This window comes from Camelus bactrianus, chromosome 9 (assembly GCF_048773025.1).
Source record: "Camelus bactrianus isolate YW-2024 breed Bactrian camel chromosome 9, ASM4877302v1, whole genome shotgun sequence".
Classification (NCBI taxonomy): domain Eukaryota; kingdom Metazoa; phylum Chordata; class Mammalia; order Artiodactyla; family Camelidae; genus Camelus; species Camelus bactrianus.
In genome coordinates, this window is record NC_133547.1 from 15,115,718 (window position 1) to 15,130,829 (window position 15,112).

Below are 15,112 nucleotides of genomic sequence, written 5' to 3' on the forward strand. Positions count from 1 at the left end.
GAATATGGCATGTATGGACACAAGGACACAAGACACCGAGAATGCAGGCAGTTGGATGTGGGATATGGGGACAGGGACACCAGTCACAGGAAACAGTGCCAGAGGCTTCCTAGTAGAGTGGGGAAAACCACGGAGGTGACCCGGGAGGGGAACCACCAGGGGACCAGAGAGCAAATGGGTGGCCTCGTGCAGGGAGCTCCCAGCCCCTAGTCATAACCCAGCCCCCTCTCCCCCCAGCTGTACCTGGCACTGGCCCTCATCGCTGTGGTTGTGGTCACCGGCTGCTTCGGCTACTATCAGGAGTTTAAGAGCACCAACATCATTGCCAGCTTCAAGAACCTTGTGCCCCAGGTGGGTCCCCAGCCCGCGGCCCCTTCAGGTTCCAAGTCTCCACGCTGGTGCAGGCAGGCTCCTGGCCTCTCTCTGGGGCCCTTCCCACCAGGCCCAAGCAGCCCTTCAGCCCTGGCCTCCATTTCTCCCCACAGGTCCTCACCTCTCCTCCCCTTCCTACCTCCCCATGGCACTCAGCAACTTCCTCTCCCACCCCTCGCCCTCCTCAACTCTGGTGCCCTTGCCCCACAGCAAGCCACTGTGATCCGAGACGGGGACAAGTTCCAGATCAATGCCGATCAGCTCGTGGTGGGCGACCTGGTGGAGATGAAAGGCGGGGATCGAGTGCCAGCTGACATCCGCATCCTCCAGGCCCAGGGCTGCAAGGTGGACAACTCCTCACTGACCGGAGAGTCTGAGCCGCAGACCCGCTCGCCTGAGTGCACACATGAGAGCCCCCTGGAGACCCGCAACATTGCCTTCTTCTCCACCATGTGCCTTGAGGGTCCGTGAGATCCCCGCCCGCCTGCCCAGCTGACCACATTGCCACCACCCCCCATTACTGCCTCCACTTCCCCTCCTCTGCTTCCTTCTGAGACCCACTGCCTCCCCACTTCAGTGACTGCCACCTATTGGGGTCACACTGCCTCTCTAGCTCCCACCATTTTACCCCTTTCCCAGGTCCCACTGCCTCCACTGCCTTCCATGACTGCCCCTCCTTCAGTTCACACTGCCATGCACGCCCCCAGTGCTGCCCACCCAGCCCTGAGTCTCCCTCTTGGCCCCACTGCAGGCACAGCACAAGGCCTGGTGGTGAACACAGGTGACCGCACCATCATCGGGCGCATCGCAACACTGGCCTCGGGAGTAGAAAATGAGAAGACACCCATTGCTATCGAAATTGAACATTTTGTGGACATCATCGCAGGCCTGGCCATCCTCTTTGGGGGCACATTTTTTGTGGTGGCCATGTGCATCGGCTACACCTTCCTGCGAGCCATGGTCTTCTTCATGGCCATCGTGGTAGCCTACGTGCCTGAGGGGCTGCTGGCCACTGTCACGGTGAGTCAGGGAAGCAGAAGAGGGGTGCAGGGAGCTCAGAGGCCTGCCAGCCTGTCTCTCCATTCATCCAGGCTTCCGTTCAACAGCTCCCTAAATGTCTATCTATCCATTCACCTCCCATCCATCCATCCTCCTTCCCATCACCTATCCTCCCCCCACCCCTAAACCAACCTCTCCATCTTTCCCCTTTATTCAGCAAACACTGACCCAGGCGACTCTGACCAAGTCCTGTGCCAGACACTGAGGTCTCAGAGATGAACAGGCAGGGACTTTGACAGGAGAAGACTGAGGTCTGGTGTTGAAAGGCTGTGAGTGGCTTTCAACAGTCAGCACCCAGCCTGAGGCCCGACCAAGGGAGTCCCAGGGAATGTTAGTTTTCTCATTTCGATTATGTTGACAAGAGAATTTATAGAACTTCTGCTAGGGCAGCTTAGAGAGGGGCCTGGCTATGTTTATCTGGGCAGATTGGGGAGGCATCCCAAGTAGAAAGCACAGGCTGGACAGAAGCTTGGAGGCAAGAAAAAGCCTGATTTGGGCAGAGGAATGCAGCATACACAGTGCTGTGGCTAGGGTGAAGGATCCCCAGTGCTGTGAAAGGAGAAAAGCAAGTCTTCGTCCTCGAGCCTGCATTTCTCATCTTTCCCCCAGGTCTGCCTGTCCCTGACAGCCAAGCGACTAGCCAGCAAGAACTGTGTAGTCAAGAACCTGGAAGCAGTGGAGACCCTGGGCTCCACGTCAGTGATCTGTTCTGACAAGACAGGGACCCTTACTCAGAACCGCATGACTGTGTCCCATCTGTGGTTCGACAACCACATCCACTCCGCAGACACCACGGAAGACCAGTCAGGTGTGGGGTGGGAGGAGACAGGCCCTGGGCCAGGATCTGGTAGAGGGTGGAGTCCTGGATGGGAGCTCCGAGGTTACTGAAGGGAGCCTGGGAAGGGCTTTGCCTTAATGGAGAGGGAGCTCCATTCGATCTGGGAAAGGGCCAGGTCGTGGGTCCTGGGTCCAGGGAGAGGGCTCAGCTCCAGGTCTGTGAAGGGGCTTGGTATCGCTCATAGGAAACTTTTACCGAGTCTGGAGGGAAGGCTGCGTCCCAGGGTAAGAGGGGTTAGGGTCCCACCCAGGTCTGGGGCTGGGATCCAATCCTGAATTTAGGGGGATGGGCTCGGTTCTGATATGGGAGAGCCTCCTCGCGGCCCCAGCCTGGACGCTTGACCTCTAGGGCAGACGTTTGATCAGTCCTCGGAGACGTGGCGGGCACTGTGCCGCGTGCTCACCCTATGCAACCGCGCTGCCTTCAAGTCCGGCCAGGACGCGGTGCCCGTGCCCAAGGTGAGAGCCCCGGGTGACTCGGGGGATCCCGAGAGCCTGGTACAGCCAGGATCGCCCCTGACCCTGGCCCTCTTTCCCAGCGCATCGTGATAGGAGACGCGTCCGAGACTGCGCTGCTCAAGTTCTCGGAGCTGACACTGGGCAACTCCATGGGCTACCGCGAGCGCTTCCCCAAAGTCTGCGAGATCCCTTTCAACTCCACCAACAAGTTCCAGGTGTGCACCTGCCGCGGCCCCAGCCCAGTCCACAGCAAGCCCCGCCCACCATGGGCCCCTCCCACATTCAGCGCGGGCCTTCGGCTCGGCTTCGCTCTCAGTCCCCTCCCTCTCCACAGCCAAACCCCACCCACATCTCCTGTCCCGCCCACAGCCGAAGCCCACCGAGAGCTAGGGCGCTCCTCCGGCTCTCAGCTGTCAGGCCCTCGGTGGGAAGACGCTCCCAAACCAAAACCAGCCCCAGCTCAACTCCGGCCCTAATTCTGCCCATTCCCCACGCCCAGGCCCCTACCTCCGCCCCCAGGCCGGCCCCAATCCTCAGCCCCCAACAAGGACCTACCCAGCAAGCAAGCCCCTCACCCTGCATGGCCACCTGCCCCTCCCAAGGCTCTACGGGCAGCGCTGTCAGCCAAGCCCCGCCTCTCTCCCTTGACCTCGCCTACAACACCGCCTCCTCTCCCGCCCGCAGCTGTCCATCCACACACTGGAGGACCCACGCGACCTGAGGCACGTGCTTGTGATGAAGGGCGCCCCCGAGCGCGTGCTGGAGCGCTGTAGCTCCATCCTCATCAAGGGCCAGGAGCTGCCACTGGATGAGCAATGGCGCGAGGCCTTCCAGACTGCCTACCTCAGCCTGGGAGGCCTGGGTGAACGCGTCCTGGGTGAGATCCCCAAGCCGGCCGAGAGGGTGAACCCGTGTACAAGGAGGAGCTAGCACAGACCCTGTCCAGTGTTCATAGCCCAGCCTTGACCCTAATCTTACCCATCATTGGTTGACAGCTGACCCGCCCCAATCTGCACATTCATCTTTGACTTTCCATATCTCAGTCCTGAGCCCTGTCAGTTCCTACCTTGATTCAACCCATCCCAACCTGTGCTCACCTGGACCTTACCTATCCCAACCTGACCTGTGAACCCTTGATTTTTCCTAACTCTTGCCCCAACTGATCATCCACCTTTGCTTTCACCTCTGCCTTTCAGCGTCCTCCTTGTGATTCGTTGACCTTCCCCAGTCCCTGCCTCAACTCAAAACTTTCCCCAAGACTTTTCCTGGTCCTGACTCCTGACACTCCTCTCCCAGTTTTTGTCTTGACTCCTTAAACATCCCTAACCCTTGCCTTAACCCTGGAAGGCACAAACCTGTGGTCCAGTTCTGCATCTTTACTTGGTGTGTGACATCTGGCAAGAAATGTCCCTTCTCTAAACCTGAGTTTCTTCATCTGCAAGATGAGGTTGCTAATAGCCTCACGGAGTGGTTGTGAGGATGGATTCAGATACAGTTGTTCCTCCAGCATCCACAGGAATTGATTCCGGAACACCCACCACACTCCCCCACACCCTCACTCTACAGATACCAAAATCTGTGGTTGTTCAAATCTCTTATATGAAATGGTATAGTATTTGCATACAACTTTCTAATACCTAATACAATGTAAATGCTATGTAAGTGGTTGCCAGTGAGTGGCAAATTTGTTTTACTTTTTGAAATTTTCTGGAATTTTTTTCCAAATATTTTTGATCACAGTTGATTAAATCCATGGATGTGGAATCCAACCCCAGAGGGCCGACTGTAATGTGAATGAAGGATTCAGCACAGGATCAGGCATCCATAGGTGCTGGGTGTGAGGCACCTGGTTATCTTACTCATCAGCTGCCCTTGGTATGGAAGAGCCCACCCAGGATTCCTCTCTGACTTCCTTGTTTTCTGGTCAGGCTTCTGTCAGCTCTACCTGAATGAGAAGGACTACCCGCATGGCTATGCCTTCGACGTGGAGGCCATGAACTTTCCAACCAGTGGCCTGTGCTTTGCGGGACTCGTATCCATGATAGATCCACCTCGGGCCACCGTCCCTGACGCTGTGCTCAAGTGCCGCACAGCAGGCATCCGGGTATGCCACTGGGGAGAGGACCAGGCAGGGTGAGGACAGAGGATGGCAGTATTTGGGGATGAGGCACCCTGTGACAGAAACCCACCTGAAAATTGCTTGAACCACAAAAGCTATCTTGGTTCAAGAATTGAAAAGTTCTGGGGAATGAAGCTTCAGGTATAGCTGGATCCATGAGTGCAATGTCATTAAGAATTTGCCTTTCTCCACATCACAGCTCTGCTGGTTTTATTCTCAAGCAGTCCCTCCATTTAGGTGGATAAAGATGACCACCCTCCAGTAGCTCCAACTTACATCCCACCTCTTTAGCCACCCCCACCCCAAGAAAAGAGTGCCTCTTTTGCAGTTGTATGAGATTGGGTCACATGTTCATCCCTGAACCAATCTCTGTGGCTAGGGTATGTCCACTGGGGAGGACAGTGAGAGTGGGCTGTCCTGAAGAGGTCAAGGGTCTGATGGTTCCCCCCACAGGTGATCATGGTGACGGGTGACCACCCCATCACAGCCAAGGCCATTGCAGCCAGCGTGGGCATCATTTCAGAAGGCAGTGAGACGGTGGAGGACATCGCTGCTCGCCTCCGTGTGCCTGTGGACCAGGTTAATCGGAAGTAAGCCCCCTTCAGCCCTCCCTGTGATTCTTCCCACACCCCATAGAGACTGAGGTTCCAGTGATCACTTCCTACCTCCTTCTCTAGGGATGCCCGTGCCTGTGTGATCAATGGCATGCAGCTGAAGGACATGGACCCATCAGAGCTGGTAGAAGCACTGCGTACCCACCCTGAGATGGTGTTTGCTCGTACCAGTCCCCAGCAGAAGCTGGTGATTGTGGAGAGCTGCCAGCGACTGGTGCGACCCTGCTCATGAAGCCAGGCAGGTGGGCTAGGCTGGCCCTGGGTTGCTCTCTCACTGACCACCCACCCACCTGTACCCACTGTTTGCAGGGTGCAATTGTGGCTGTGACAGGAGATGGTGTAAATGACTCCCCAGCCCTGAAGAAGGCAGACATCGGTGTGGCCATGGGCATTGCCGGCTCGGACGCTGCCAAAAATGCAGCCGACATGATCCTGCTGGATGACAACTTTGCCTCCATTGTGACAGGCGTGGAGCAGGGTCCGGGCCGGTCAGAGATGGGGGCAGGCAGTGTGGGCACAGGAGGAAGGGGGCTGCGAGAAGGCTGAGGTCCCTGCTGTACCCCCACAGGCCGGCTGATCTTTGACAACCTGAAAAAGTCCATCGCCTACACATTGACCAAGAACATCCCTGAACTGACACCGTACCTCATTTACATCACTGTCAGCGTGCCCCTGCCCCTCGGGTGCATCACCATCCTCTTCATAGAACTCTGTACCGACATCGTGAGTTTACAGTCCTGATGGCCCCACCCACACAGTGCCCAGAGACATATGCCCACAGGCACGTATGATGGACAGAGACCATTACGGACACAGTGATACAGACAGCCAGATGGGGACACACAGGCAGGTAGGAAGGTAGCCACGGACAGAATTACAGACATGGACACACAGGTGGACACTCAGGTAGGTATGGGCCGACTCATGGACACATGTGGACTCAGATATGGACACTTAAACAGAGATTTTAACAGACATAGAAATATGGCTAAATTTGGATCACAGACAGACATCCCTCAACAGACATGGACAGATAAAGAGTATCAGATAGACCCCAAGGCAGACAGACAGGAAAGAGCCACAGACACAGCCATGAATGCAGCCAGATGCACGGCCATGTCACAATGTATTTATTCAACAATGCTTACATGGTGTCTACTCTGGGCCAGTCACACATTTATTACTTTTTTCCTCATAACTACACTATGAGATGAACTTTATCTGTTTATCATCCCCATTTTACTGGTGAGATAATTGAGGCATAGACCAGTTGAACGGCTTGTCCCATGTCACAGCTGGGATTCAAGCCCAGGCAGTCGGTACACTCTGCTGCCACTCTGGTCACAAACAGATGTGGTGGGGGAGGGGGAGGAGGACACAGGTAGAGAGAGACAGAGACAGGGACACAGAGACACAGTCACAGAGAAAGAGACTAGAGATGGGAATAGAAAGAAGAGAGTAGGGGACAGAAAGAGAGTGCAGCAGGGAAACAGGCCGAGACCAGAGGACCCCAGAGAAGAAACAGACAGACAGGAAGGGGAAGGGGAGGAAGGGAGGGAGGAAGGCAGAGAAAGAGAACACATAATAGCTGAGATAAATGCAGATGTTCTGATGGAGATGGACACCAGGACAGATGTGGACACACATGTGGACTGGACATGCCAGCATTCCTGACAAAGGCCAGCTGGACTCAGGCTGTCCAGGCAGGTGTGGCTTTGTGGTCCTTGTGGGTCCTGCCTAACCTCAGTTCTGTCCCTGCCCTCTACTGTGGGTAGGGGGGCTCCAGGGTGTCTGGACAGGGGCCCAGGCAAACCCTCAACCCTGGTTCCTTCCCCTTGTGCCCAGTTCCCGTCTGTGTCCCTGGCATATGAGAAGGCCGAGAGTGACATCATGCACCTGCGTCCACGGAACCCGAAGCGTGACCGATTGGTCAACGAGCCCCTGGCTGCCTACTCCTACTTCCAGATCGGTGTGCACCCAGGGAGGCTGGGCTCTCTGGCAGGGCTGCATGGGGCTTTAACTGGGGCTCTGGCTTGTTCTGGATCTCAGTGCCTGTGTTTGACCCTGGTTCTCTGTCATTCTCTGAGACATGATTGTCTCTATGGTCTCTTGTGTCCCTTCCTGTCTTTGGCTTCATTCTCCAGACCTGGTCTCAGGATCAATGCCTCCTGTCTTTTGGGGGCTCTCTGGGTGTGTCTCTGTCCCTGACCCTCATGTCCCTGTTGCACTCTCTTGGAGTCCTTTTCTCTGTATCTCTTCCTCCATGTCTGTCACTATTTGTGTTCTTGTCTGTCTCCATGCCAGTTTCTGTGCTCCTGTCTCTGTGTGTGTGTCCCTGACCCTGCCTCTCTGTGTCTCCATCTCTGTCTCCCTGTGTCTCCCTGCCTGTCTCTCAGGTGCCATCCAGTCATTTGCCGGCTTCACTGACTACTTCACGGCCATGGCCCAGGAGGGCTGGTTCCCATTGCTGTGTGTGGGGCTGCGGCCACAGTGGGAGGACCACCACCTACAAGATCTGCAGGACAGCTATGGCCAGGAGTGGGTGAGCCCCTACCCTGCCCCATTCCATGAGTTCCTCGTTTCCAATGCCACCCACCTTGAATGTGGCCCACACTCACTCCTCCACGTGTGATTAAGCTCAGCCAGAGCCTCCCAGACACCCAGGCTCTCTGCCAGCTCTGGGGTAAGGGGCCCTTGAGCTCCAAACTCCTGCTTCTGATGCCCCCGGCTGCAGATGGGTCCTCTCTGCCCTGCAAGCAACAGATCTCTGGTGTCAGATACTCTAGGGGTGGAACCTGTGTTTTAACCAGCTCTTCTGGGGATTCTGATGTGTGTTGAAGTTTGAATACCACCAATCTACTTCATAGGATTATTGGGAAGATTAAATAATACGTGTGAAACACTTGGTACCTGGAGCATAGTAAGTGTTCCTTACATAGCTAGCTGGTATATATAAAAATAGTTATATTGAAGAAATGGACTGAATAGTGGCTGCCCTTTTTAAATGAGGCATGTGCCTTTTTCCTCAAAGGACCACCTGGCCCACTTCATTCGTTTTTGCCATCTGCCAGGGCCTTGGAGTCACTGAACTTGGCAAATCCTGCCTCAGGATTCTGATTCCCTTCACAGGTGCCTCCTTTCTGGTGCCCAGGGAATTCTACATCCCTCTTTCCATTATGAAAGCAATTGGCCCAACCCACTGATTGCCCAGGCACTGACATCCAAGCTCTGCTAGACCAAGTTTCTAGGTCCCACACTCTGGAGTCCTGCAAACCTGGCAGATCCTGCATCTCTGTTCTCCCTGCACCCCAGCCTCAGAACATTTAGGGGTTCATGGCCCCAGGCCCCGAGAGGCTCTCTGCCTGGGCTCAGGCTGCTTTTGTTCCCTCCTGGCCCACAGACGTTCCGGCAGCGCCTGTACCAGCAGTATACCTGCTACACCGTGTTCTTCATCAGCATCGAGATGTGCCAGATTGCCGACGTCCTTATCCGCAAGACACGCCGCCTCTCTGCCTTCCAGCAGGGCTTCTTCAGGTGTCCCAGGCTGGGCCCAGCCCCAGCCCCAGCCCCACCCCATCCTGCCCTCCAAGCCCTGGTCCCAGCTCCCAGCAGATCCTGACCAGGGCTTACTGCAGCCGGCAAACACCAGTACTGGATGCCGGTGCCACGTGCTAAGATATCTTATTGACAGCTGGCCAACAGCTTCCACCATGGGCCTCTCAACTGGCCCCTCGATGTTGCATCAACTAAAGGGGTGATGCTGACAGGGCCGGCGTCCACTGTTGGAGAGGTTTGGGCTATGCCAGTGTTAAATGTTTAGAACATCTCCCTGCTGATGACATCTGACTTCCTTTGACTCAGTACCCTGATTTCCATCTGGTCCCCATGGCCTATCTTTGTCCTGAGACTGTCAGCCTGAGCCTGTCCCATCCTGCTCCACCTGCAGGAACAGGATCCTGGTTATTGCCATCGTGTTCCAGGTCTGCATTGGCTGCTTCCTATGCTACTGCCCCGGAATGCCCAACATCTTCAACTTCATGCCCATTCGGTGAGGTGTTGTGGGCTGTGAGAAGAGGGGTGGGCATGCAGGACACAGACGTGGGGATAGCTTTTACCTTGCCGTCTCGCCTGTGCCTTCAGGTACCAGTGGTGGCTGGTCCCCATGCCCTATGGCATCCTAATCTTCGTCTATGATGAGATCCGGAAACTTGGAGTCCGCTGTTGCCCAGGGAGTGAGTGTGGAGACCTGGGGTCTGGGGGTGGAGGGCTGGAACATTCTCAGAGCAGCCCTGACCTTTGATTTTCAATATTTGACCTCCAAGCCCTTGACCCTCCATATCAAACCACCCCTGATCCATAAGCTCTGAGTCCCTGGCTCCCACCCCTGACCCGAATCCCCCCAGCACTGAGTCTCGTTTCTCTCTCTCTCCCAGGCTGGTGGGACCAGGAACTCTATTATTAGCGGGACCGCTGCCTCCAAGCCATCTTTGCACACACAGCAGTGGGGGTGGAGGTGGGGGGCACAAGGGACCCTCTGGACAGCTACCAAACATCTAAGCAGTCAAGAGCCCCAGCCCCACCTGTGTCTGCTCTTGCAGCCCATGGCAACTCAACCTTGAAGGGACCCTCCCCACTCCCCCTCCCCATCCTCAAGGGGCCCTCCTGGAGGAGCAGTCCCTAGACTCAGTCCTCTGGGCTGGCCTCAGGGAAGCCCCCACCAGAGGGGGAGGGGGCTTTGATGGGGAATGGGAGCTAGCAGCTCCTATGAGGTGGGTCTCTCCTTGGGACTCCAGGCCAGTAAGAGGGCTGCCTGGGGGCTCTTCTTTAAGAACACACTCATGTCTGTGATAGTAATAAACCAGCTCACACTGACTGTTTTTATTTGGTGTCGGGCATCATCTTAAGTGTTTTTTCATGAGCCTCTTTTGTCTGCCAGAATCCTGCAACTTAGGGGCTCTGTTCCAGGCTGTATCTCCAGTTCCTAGAACACAGTCTGGCACACAGTGGCTACTCAGTAAATGTTCCTTAGGGGAATGAATTCCCATTTCTTTGCCTAGGGTTACAGCATTTCAAGGCGAGCTGAATGTGACCACAGGCACCCTTCAGTATGGTGTCTTTAACCACCCCACTAGCTAACACCACCTCTGGGCTCTCCTTTCTCAGCACCCACTCTCCCTCTTTCCATCTCACGCAGCCCCCACCCTCTACCCTTCTCAGATGTCTCCACTCTGATTCCGCTTGCTCATGCCTTTGCAGCTGCACAGGGAGCCCCATCACCGGTCAGTCCCGACCCACTCCTGGAGGCTAAAGTCACAGGACCCCTGCTCACTACCCTCTCACCTAAAGTTAACCCTCCAACTACTGGAAACTCCCCTGTCCACACTGCCCCCAACTTTGCCAATCCTTTTCCCGGTCCCCTTTCTTGCCCCTCTTCCTCCTTCTTTGACAAGAGTCTCTGTGGCTGGACCCCAAGCTTCTCCTTCCTCTTCAGCAAGTCTCCCCACTCCCACCACCACTGGCCTGTTCTGCCTCTGTGGTGATGCCCACAGCTGTCTCCAGCCTACCCTGCATGTCCATGGGGACCCACACTGGTCTCTCCATCATCCTCCAAACCTGATCCCACCTACTGTCCCATCAGTGTGCTTCCTTCTCCCTGGGAAACAGTCCTCAGAGAGCTTACAACCCCAAACTTGTGTTACCCTGGACTCCTCCCTTACCTGTCATTTTCCTACCATCCATCACCCACCCCCACCCCATCCAGTGAAATAAAAACATAGACCACTGGTCACCACATCTCCACTCTGCTTCTAACCACCCTTCTACCTGTGCCAGCCCTGCCCTGCCCTGGTCCAGGCCTGGCCTTCTGGCCTCAGTCTCCCCATCTACACAGCAGCCATGGAGATCCTCCTAAAGCCAGAACTGACCATCCTTCCTCTGCCTAGAACTTTCCATGGTTCCCCACTGGCCCTAGTCAACTCTCCAGCCCAGCCTCAGAGCCTTCTGTGATCTGGCCCCTGTAGTCTCACAAGCCCCCTTGAACTCATTCCCACCAGTTCTTATGTTTCACTGGAAAGCCTAGGCCCCCTTTCTGACCTAAAGGCCCTGGACTCTGCCCTATTAATTCATCCTTTATGTCTCAGCTCACACATCCTCTCCTCCAGGGGAGACACAGTCCTCTCTTCCCATCAAAGCCCTGGTCATTGAGTCTAGCTCATCAGTCCTACCACTCCGACTGGGCTTCACCCATCACAATAGGGCCTGTGGGATCCCCACTACAGCCCCAACCACTCTGTTCTGTCTCCCTGAGCCCCACGAAAGCTGGGACTGTTTCAGACAGGTGGCCCCAGCAGGGAGCCTGGATCAGAGTCCCTGCTCAGCAGATAGTTGTTGAATAGTCATTTCTGCAAACTTCACTGTTCCAATGTGCACTAAGGTCTAGGTGGGGCACGGGATGGAGGAAAGCAATGCTATTACATATCCACCCACATGGGCTGGGGGAGCACCCATCTACTCCATTTTCATATCAAAGTCAAGGTGGCCTAACCATCACTCACTACTCCACTCCCAAGACACCTGTGGACCCTGTCTTGACTAGGAGCACTGAGGAGGGAGAGGGGTCAGATCGTCGTTGCCCCACCTGAGGGTAAATGCTCCCTCTGACAACACTGAGACTCATAGCAGGGCTGAACAGAGCTGTGCTTAGTGCTGTCCTAGGCCCAGGGGTAAAAACATTATGGCAGGACCCCAATAGCCTAGTGGAGGGAGGGGGCCCATGCCCTATTCCATGCCCTGGGGGATCCCACTGGGACCACCAGGGCTGGAGAGCACCTTCCAGGCTGGTAGGATCTGCATCAAGATGGAGCTGAAGCATGACATTCTTCTAACCCATTCCCCTCAGGGAGGGGAGAGAAAGGGGCAGGAAGCTGGCCCTACCAGACCTGCGAAGGGCTGGGGTGAGGAGGGTGGCATCCAGGACAACATTCAAATTGGTGGGCTCAACTGCTCTGCTACCAGGGGCAGCTGTCTCTGTTCTCTACCCTAAGACAACTCTGGCCAGGATTTAATCTGAGGGCCAAAGAACTGAGTCAGGGCACTGAGGACTTCAGAATTACCAAACAGGCCCTCAAGGGCAAAACCAAGGGTCAAGCGGTTGGACTACTGCTGTGCAAGATGGAGCCCTAGATGGCTGCAAGCAAGGTAGGGTGAGCTAGTAAGACAGGGTTTCAGATAGATCCCCTTGGCTGCCATATAAAAGGTGGATGTGGGGCAGTTTGGGGCTAGGATCTAGGAGGTGACCAGCCAGGGAAGGGCCATGTGGGAGAGCACCAGGTTAAGGCTGTGAGGAGGAGCCCCCAAGAACTGTCTCTTGGGCTGTAGCTCCGCACTATCACCTATTCCCTGAGGGCCCTGGTCTCTGCCTCTGCTCCAAGACTGTCTTCTCCGAGCCCTTAGTCAACTTTGGGAAAACAAGGAGCCGTGGAACTGGTCTAGAAACACAGGACAAATCAGTGCTGGCTAGTTTTGCAGCTTGTCTACCTGGCTCCAAAGCCAAAACAAGGGCTTCTGGGACCCAGGTGAGCATAGTATTGGTAGACAGTTCCAGAGAGAAATAAAGGCAGAAACAACTTTCCAAACACTGTTTACTTCACTGAAACCTGGAGATAGGGAAAAGGTGTGTGAAAGTCTGGGACACCAAGCCTAGGAGTGCACATTGACAACAGAGACATACAGAGCCAGGGTGCTGAGGGCCAGCAGTCCTGTCACCACCGCTCGGGCCAGCAGTGCCATCCAGCTGCCCAGGGAACAGAGGTGGACGAAGGTCCTGTGAGGAAACATCACAATGAGGGAGGGAGAATAGAAAATTCAACCCATTTGGACCCAGCCTCGTACCCCACCCAGCTCACTCCATGACAAAGGCCTTGTAGACGCTAAGGAACATCAGTAGGAGGACTGCCGGCCGGAAAGTGTGGTACAGGTCGTAGCGTGTTATCATCCACACCTGGGCAGATGCGACGATGTAATGGACCTGGAGGAAGGCAGGAGGTCAGGGCCAGGCCTCAGGAGTATAACCACCAGCAAAAAGGTGTGTGTGGGAAAGCAGAATTGCGTACCAGACTGATGTTGGAGTCAATGCTCATCTGGATGTATTTCCAGTCAAACTCAATGCCCCGAGCTCCAACCCAGAGGGGGATGCAGCTGAGGAAGGCAAAGGGAGGGATTCTCCAGTACCCAGACACCCTCAGCACCCAAAATCTGAGCCCCCACCCTCCAGCACCCCCCTGGAACCCAGGTGTCCTTTCTCAGGAATCTGGGCTCCAGGATGCTGCACACACCGGGACATAATGAGCTCGGCGGTGGCCCAGCCCAGGGCAGCAACCATGATCTTGTATTCCCCCTTGCCGGCATTCCGGGACATGACAAGGTTTAGGCCTATCAGGTCTGCCACATCCACGCTGGCCTTCATGAACTCCTGTGGGTCAGGTTGAGGCTTCAGTAAGCATGGGGGCCAGGGGGCCCCACTCCTGCGCTCCCTCCCCCTTCCTTGCCCCACTCACCCCAATGAAATCATAGATGCCGCCTTCCCAGGTGGGAAAGAAAGTGGCCAGGAACAGCATCTGAGACCAGAAAACAGAGAGGTCACCTTAAGGTGAGGGAGATCAACCACGTGGGTTTTATGGGAAGTTAGTGTGTATGTGGAAAGCAGAACACTGAGGTTCTGTGGGGCCACGTAGAAGAGGGACCGAAGCATGGGGGAAAGATGGCAGGAGCAGGGGAGATTGTGGGTAGAGGCTTGGCAGTTTGGGTTCTGTGGTGAGCCCAGCAGGGTATGAGGGTCAGGCCTGGAGGTGCCAGGGCTGGATATCTACCAGGGCTGTGGTAGCAGTGCCGGTGGAGCCTTGGGGGTTAGTTGGCGGCTCTTAACAGTATCCAAACCCCTCTTAACCATACAACTGAATGTTCTCAATTTTACTAAACGTACAATATAGAAGTTGCTTGGGGACCTCTCCTCAGGTTCCAGCCCTTCCAAGCTCGGCTCCCGCAGGTATTTTGGAGTGACCCCGCGCCTAGTGCCCCACCTAGGGGGTCTGGGCAGCGAGGGGGGGCGGAGCCCCGGGTCTGGCAAGCCCTCGCCTGGTACAGCTGGCGCCCTCACCTTACACAGCTGCACGAAGAGGTAGGTGACCCCGGCCTGGACGCACTTCCAGAAGGCGTTGTACTCTGACCTGCAGGAGCGGGCGGTGAGGGGTGGGCCCGGCCCGCACCGCCCCCCCACCGCCCCGCAGCTGCCGGGCACTCACAGGCCGCTGCACTTGTAGGTGATGAAGTAGGGGAAGTAGGCCAGGGCGAAGCAGTTTCCGAAGTGGAACAGCGTCATAGCGCCGGCCGCCCGGCCCGCCGGAGCGCGCCTCTCAGCCTTGGCGGCCTGGCGCCCACCTGCCTCCACCGCGGCCCGCGCGGCCTTCTGGGAGCAGGAGTCCGCGGCGCCGGCGCGATGACGTCACGGGGCTCCGCCGCGGCGCCGAGGGCGGCCCGCAGTCTGGGGCCCCGTGCCCCGCGCCCCGCAGGAGCCGGGCTCGGGATCCAGGCGCCCAGGCCGAACGCGCGGGTCGAGCGAGCAAGTGCGGCGCAGAGACACGGGGCGCAACTGTGA

The 15,112-nt window shown here is 56.2% G+C and overlaps 3 protein-coding genes across 9 annotated transcripts in view; 2 read left to right on the forward strand and 1 right to left on the reverse strand.

Annotated features, from left to right (window-relative positions):
- The window catches only part of ATP4A (ATPase H+/K+ transporting subunit alpha), an 83,057-nt gene extending 72,693 nt beyond the window's left edge, over positions 1–10,364 (forward strand). For all 5 annotated transcript variants that reach the window (XM_074369779.1, XM_010950095.3, XM_074369778.1 and 2 more), the window contains 18 exons: positions 238–351; positions 583–835; positions 1,124–1,392; positions 2,041–2,239; positions 2,618–2,727; positions 2,808–2,942; positions 3,412–3,604; positions 4,656–4,831; positions 5,300–5,436; positions 5,524–5,674; positions 5,770–5,938; positions 6,029–6,183; positions 7,306–7,429; positions 7,857–8,002; positions 8,861–8,994; positions 9,407–9,508; positions 9,601–9,692; positions 9,894–10,364. In XM_074369779.1, coding sequence (XP_074225880.1) covers positions 238–351; positions 583–835; positions 1,124–1,392; positions 2,041–2,239; positions 2,618–2,727; positions 2,808–2,942; positions 3,412–3,604; positions 4,656–4,831; positions 5,300–5,436; positions 5,524–5,674; positions 5,770–5,938; positions 6,029–6,183; positions 7,306–7,429; positions 7,857–8,002; positions 8,861–8,994; positions 9,407–9,508; positions 9,601–9,692; positions 9,894–9,922 — 2,688 coding nt within the window. In that variant the 3' untranslated portion in view covers positions 9,923–10,364. The remainder of the gene's footprint in view (positions 1–237; positions 352–582; positions 836–1,123; positions 1,393–2,040; positions 2,240–2,617; positions 2,728–2,807; positions 2,943–3,411; positions 3,605–4,655; positions 4,832–5,299; positions 5,437–5,523; positions 5,675–5,769; positions 5,939–6,028; positions 6,184–7,305; positions 7,430–7,856; positions 8,003–8,860; positions 8,995–9,406; positions 9,509–9,600; positions 9,693–9,893) is intronic.
- A 2,719-nt stretch (positions 10,365–13,083) lies between these two features.
- On the reverse strand, positions 13,084–14,937 carry TMEM147 (transmembrane protein 147). The gene is made up of 7 exons (XM_074369794.1): positions 14,760–14,937; positions 14,615–14,684; positions 14,016–14,075; positions 13,794–13,930; positions 13,572–13,656; positions 13,365–13,486; positions 13,084–13,282 (listed from the first exon to the last, which is right to left on the reverse strand). The coding sequence occupies exons 1-7, from the start codon at positions 14,834–14,836 to the stop codon at positions 13,159–13,161; spliced, it is 675 nt and encodes a 224-aa protein (XP_074225895.1). The 5' UTR covers positions 14,837–14,937; the 3' UTR covers positions 13,084–13,158.
- Positions 14,938–14,970: 33 nt separating this feature from the next.
- LOC105065100 (dermokine) overlaps positions 14,971–15,112 on the forward strand; it is a 37,131-nt gene continuing 36,989 nt past the window's right edge. For all 3 annotated transcript variants that reach the window (XM_074369791.1, XM_074369792.1, XM_074369793.1), the window contains exon 1: positions 14,971–15,108. The gene's annotated coding sequence lies outside the window, so the exon portion shown is untranslated. The remainder of the gene's footprint in view (positions 15,109–15,112) is intronic.

Excerpts from the sequence above, each read along its gene's own strand:
- TMEM147 (XM_074369794.1), bottom strand. The coding sequence starts at position 14,836 with ATGACGCTGTTCCACTTCGGAAACTGCTTCGCCCTGGCCTACTTCCCC. Across the intron at positions 13,657-13,793 it reads GCCGAGCTCATTATGTCCCG|CTGCATCCCCCTCTGGGTTG; the intron begins GTGTGTGCAGCA and ends TGCCTTCCTCAG. Across the intron at positions 13,487-13,571 it reads TTGACTCCAACATCAGTCTG|GTCCATTACATCGTCGCATC; the intron begins GTACGCAATTCT and ends GCCTTCCTCCAG.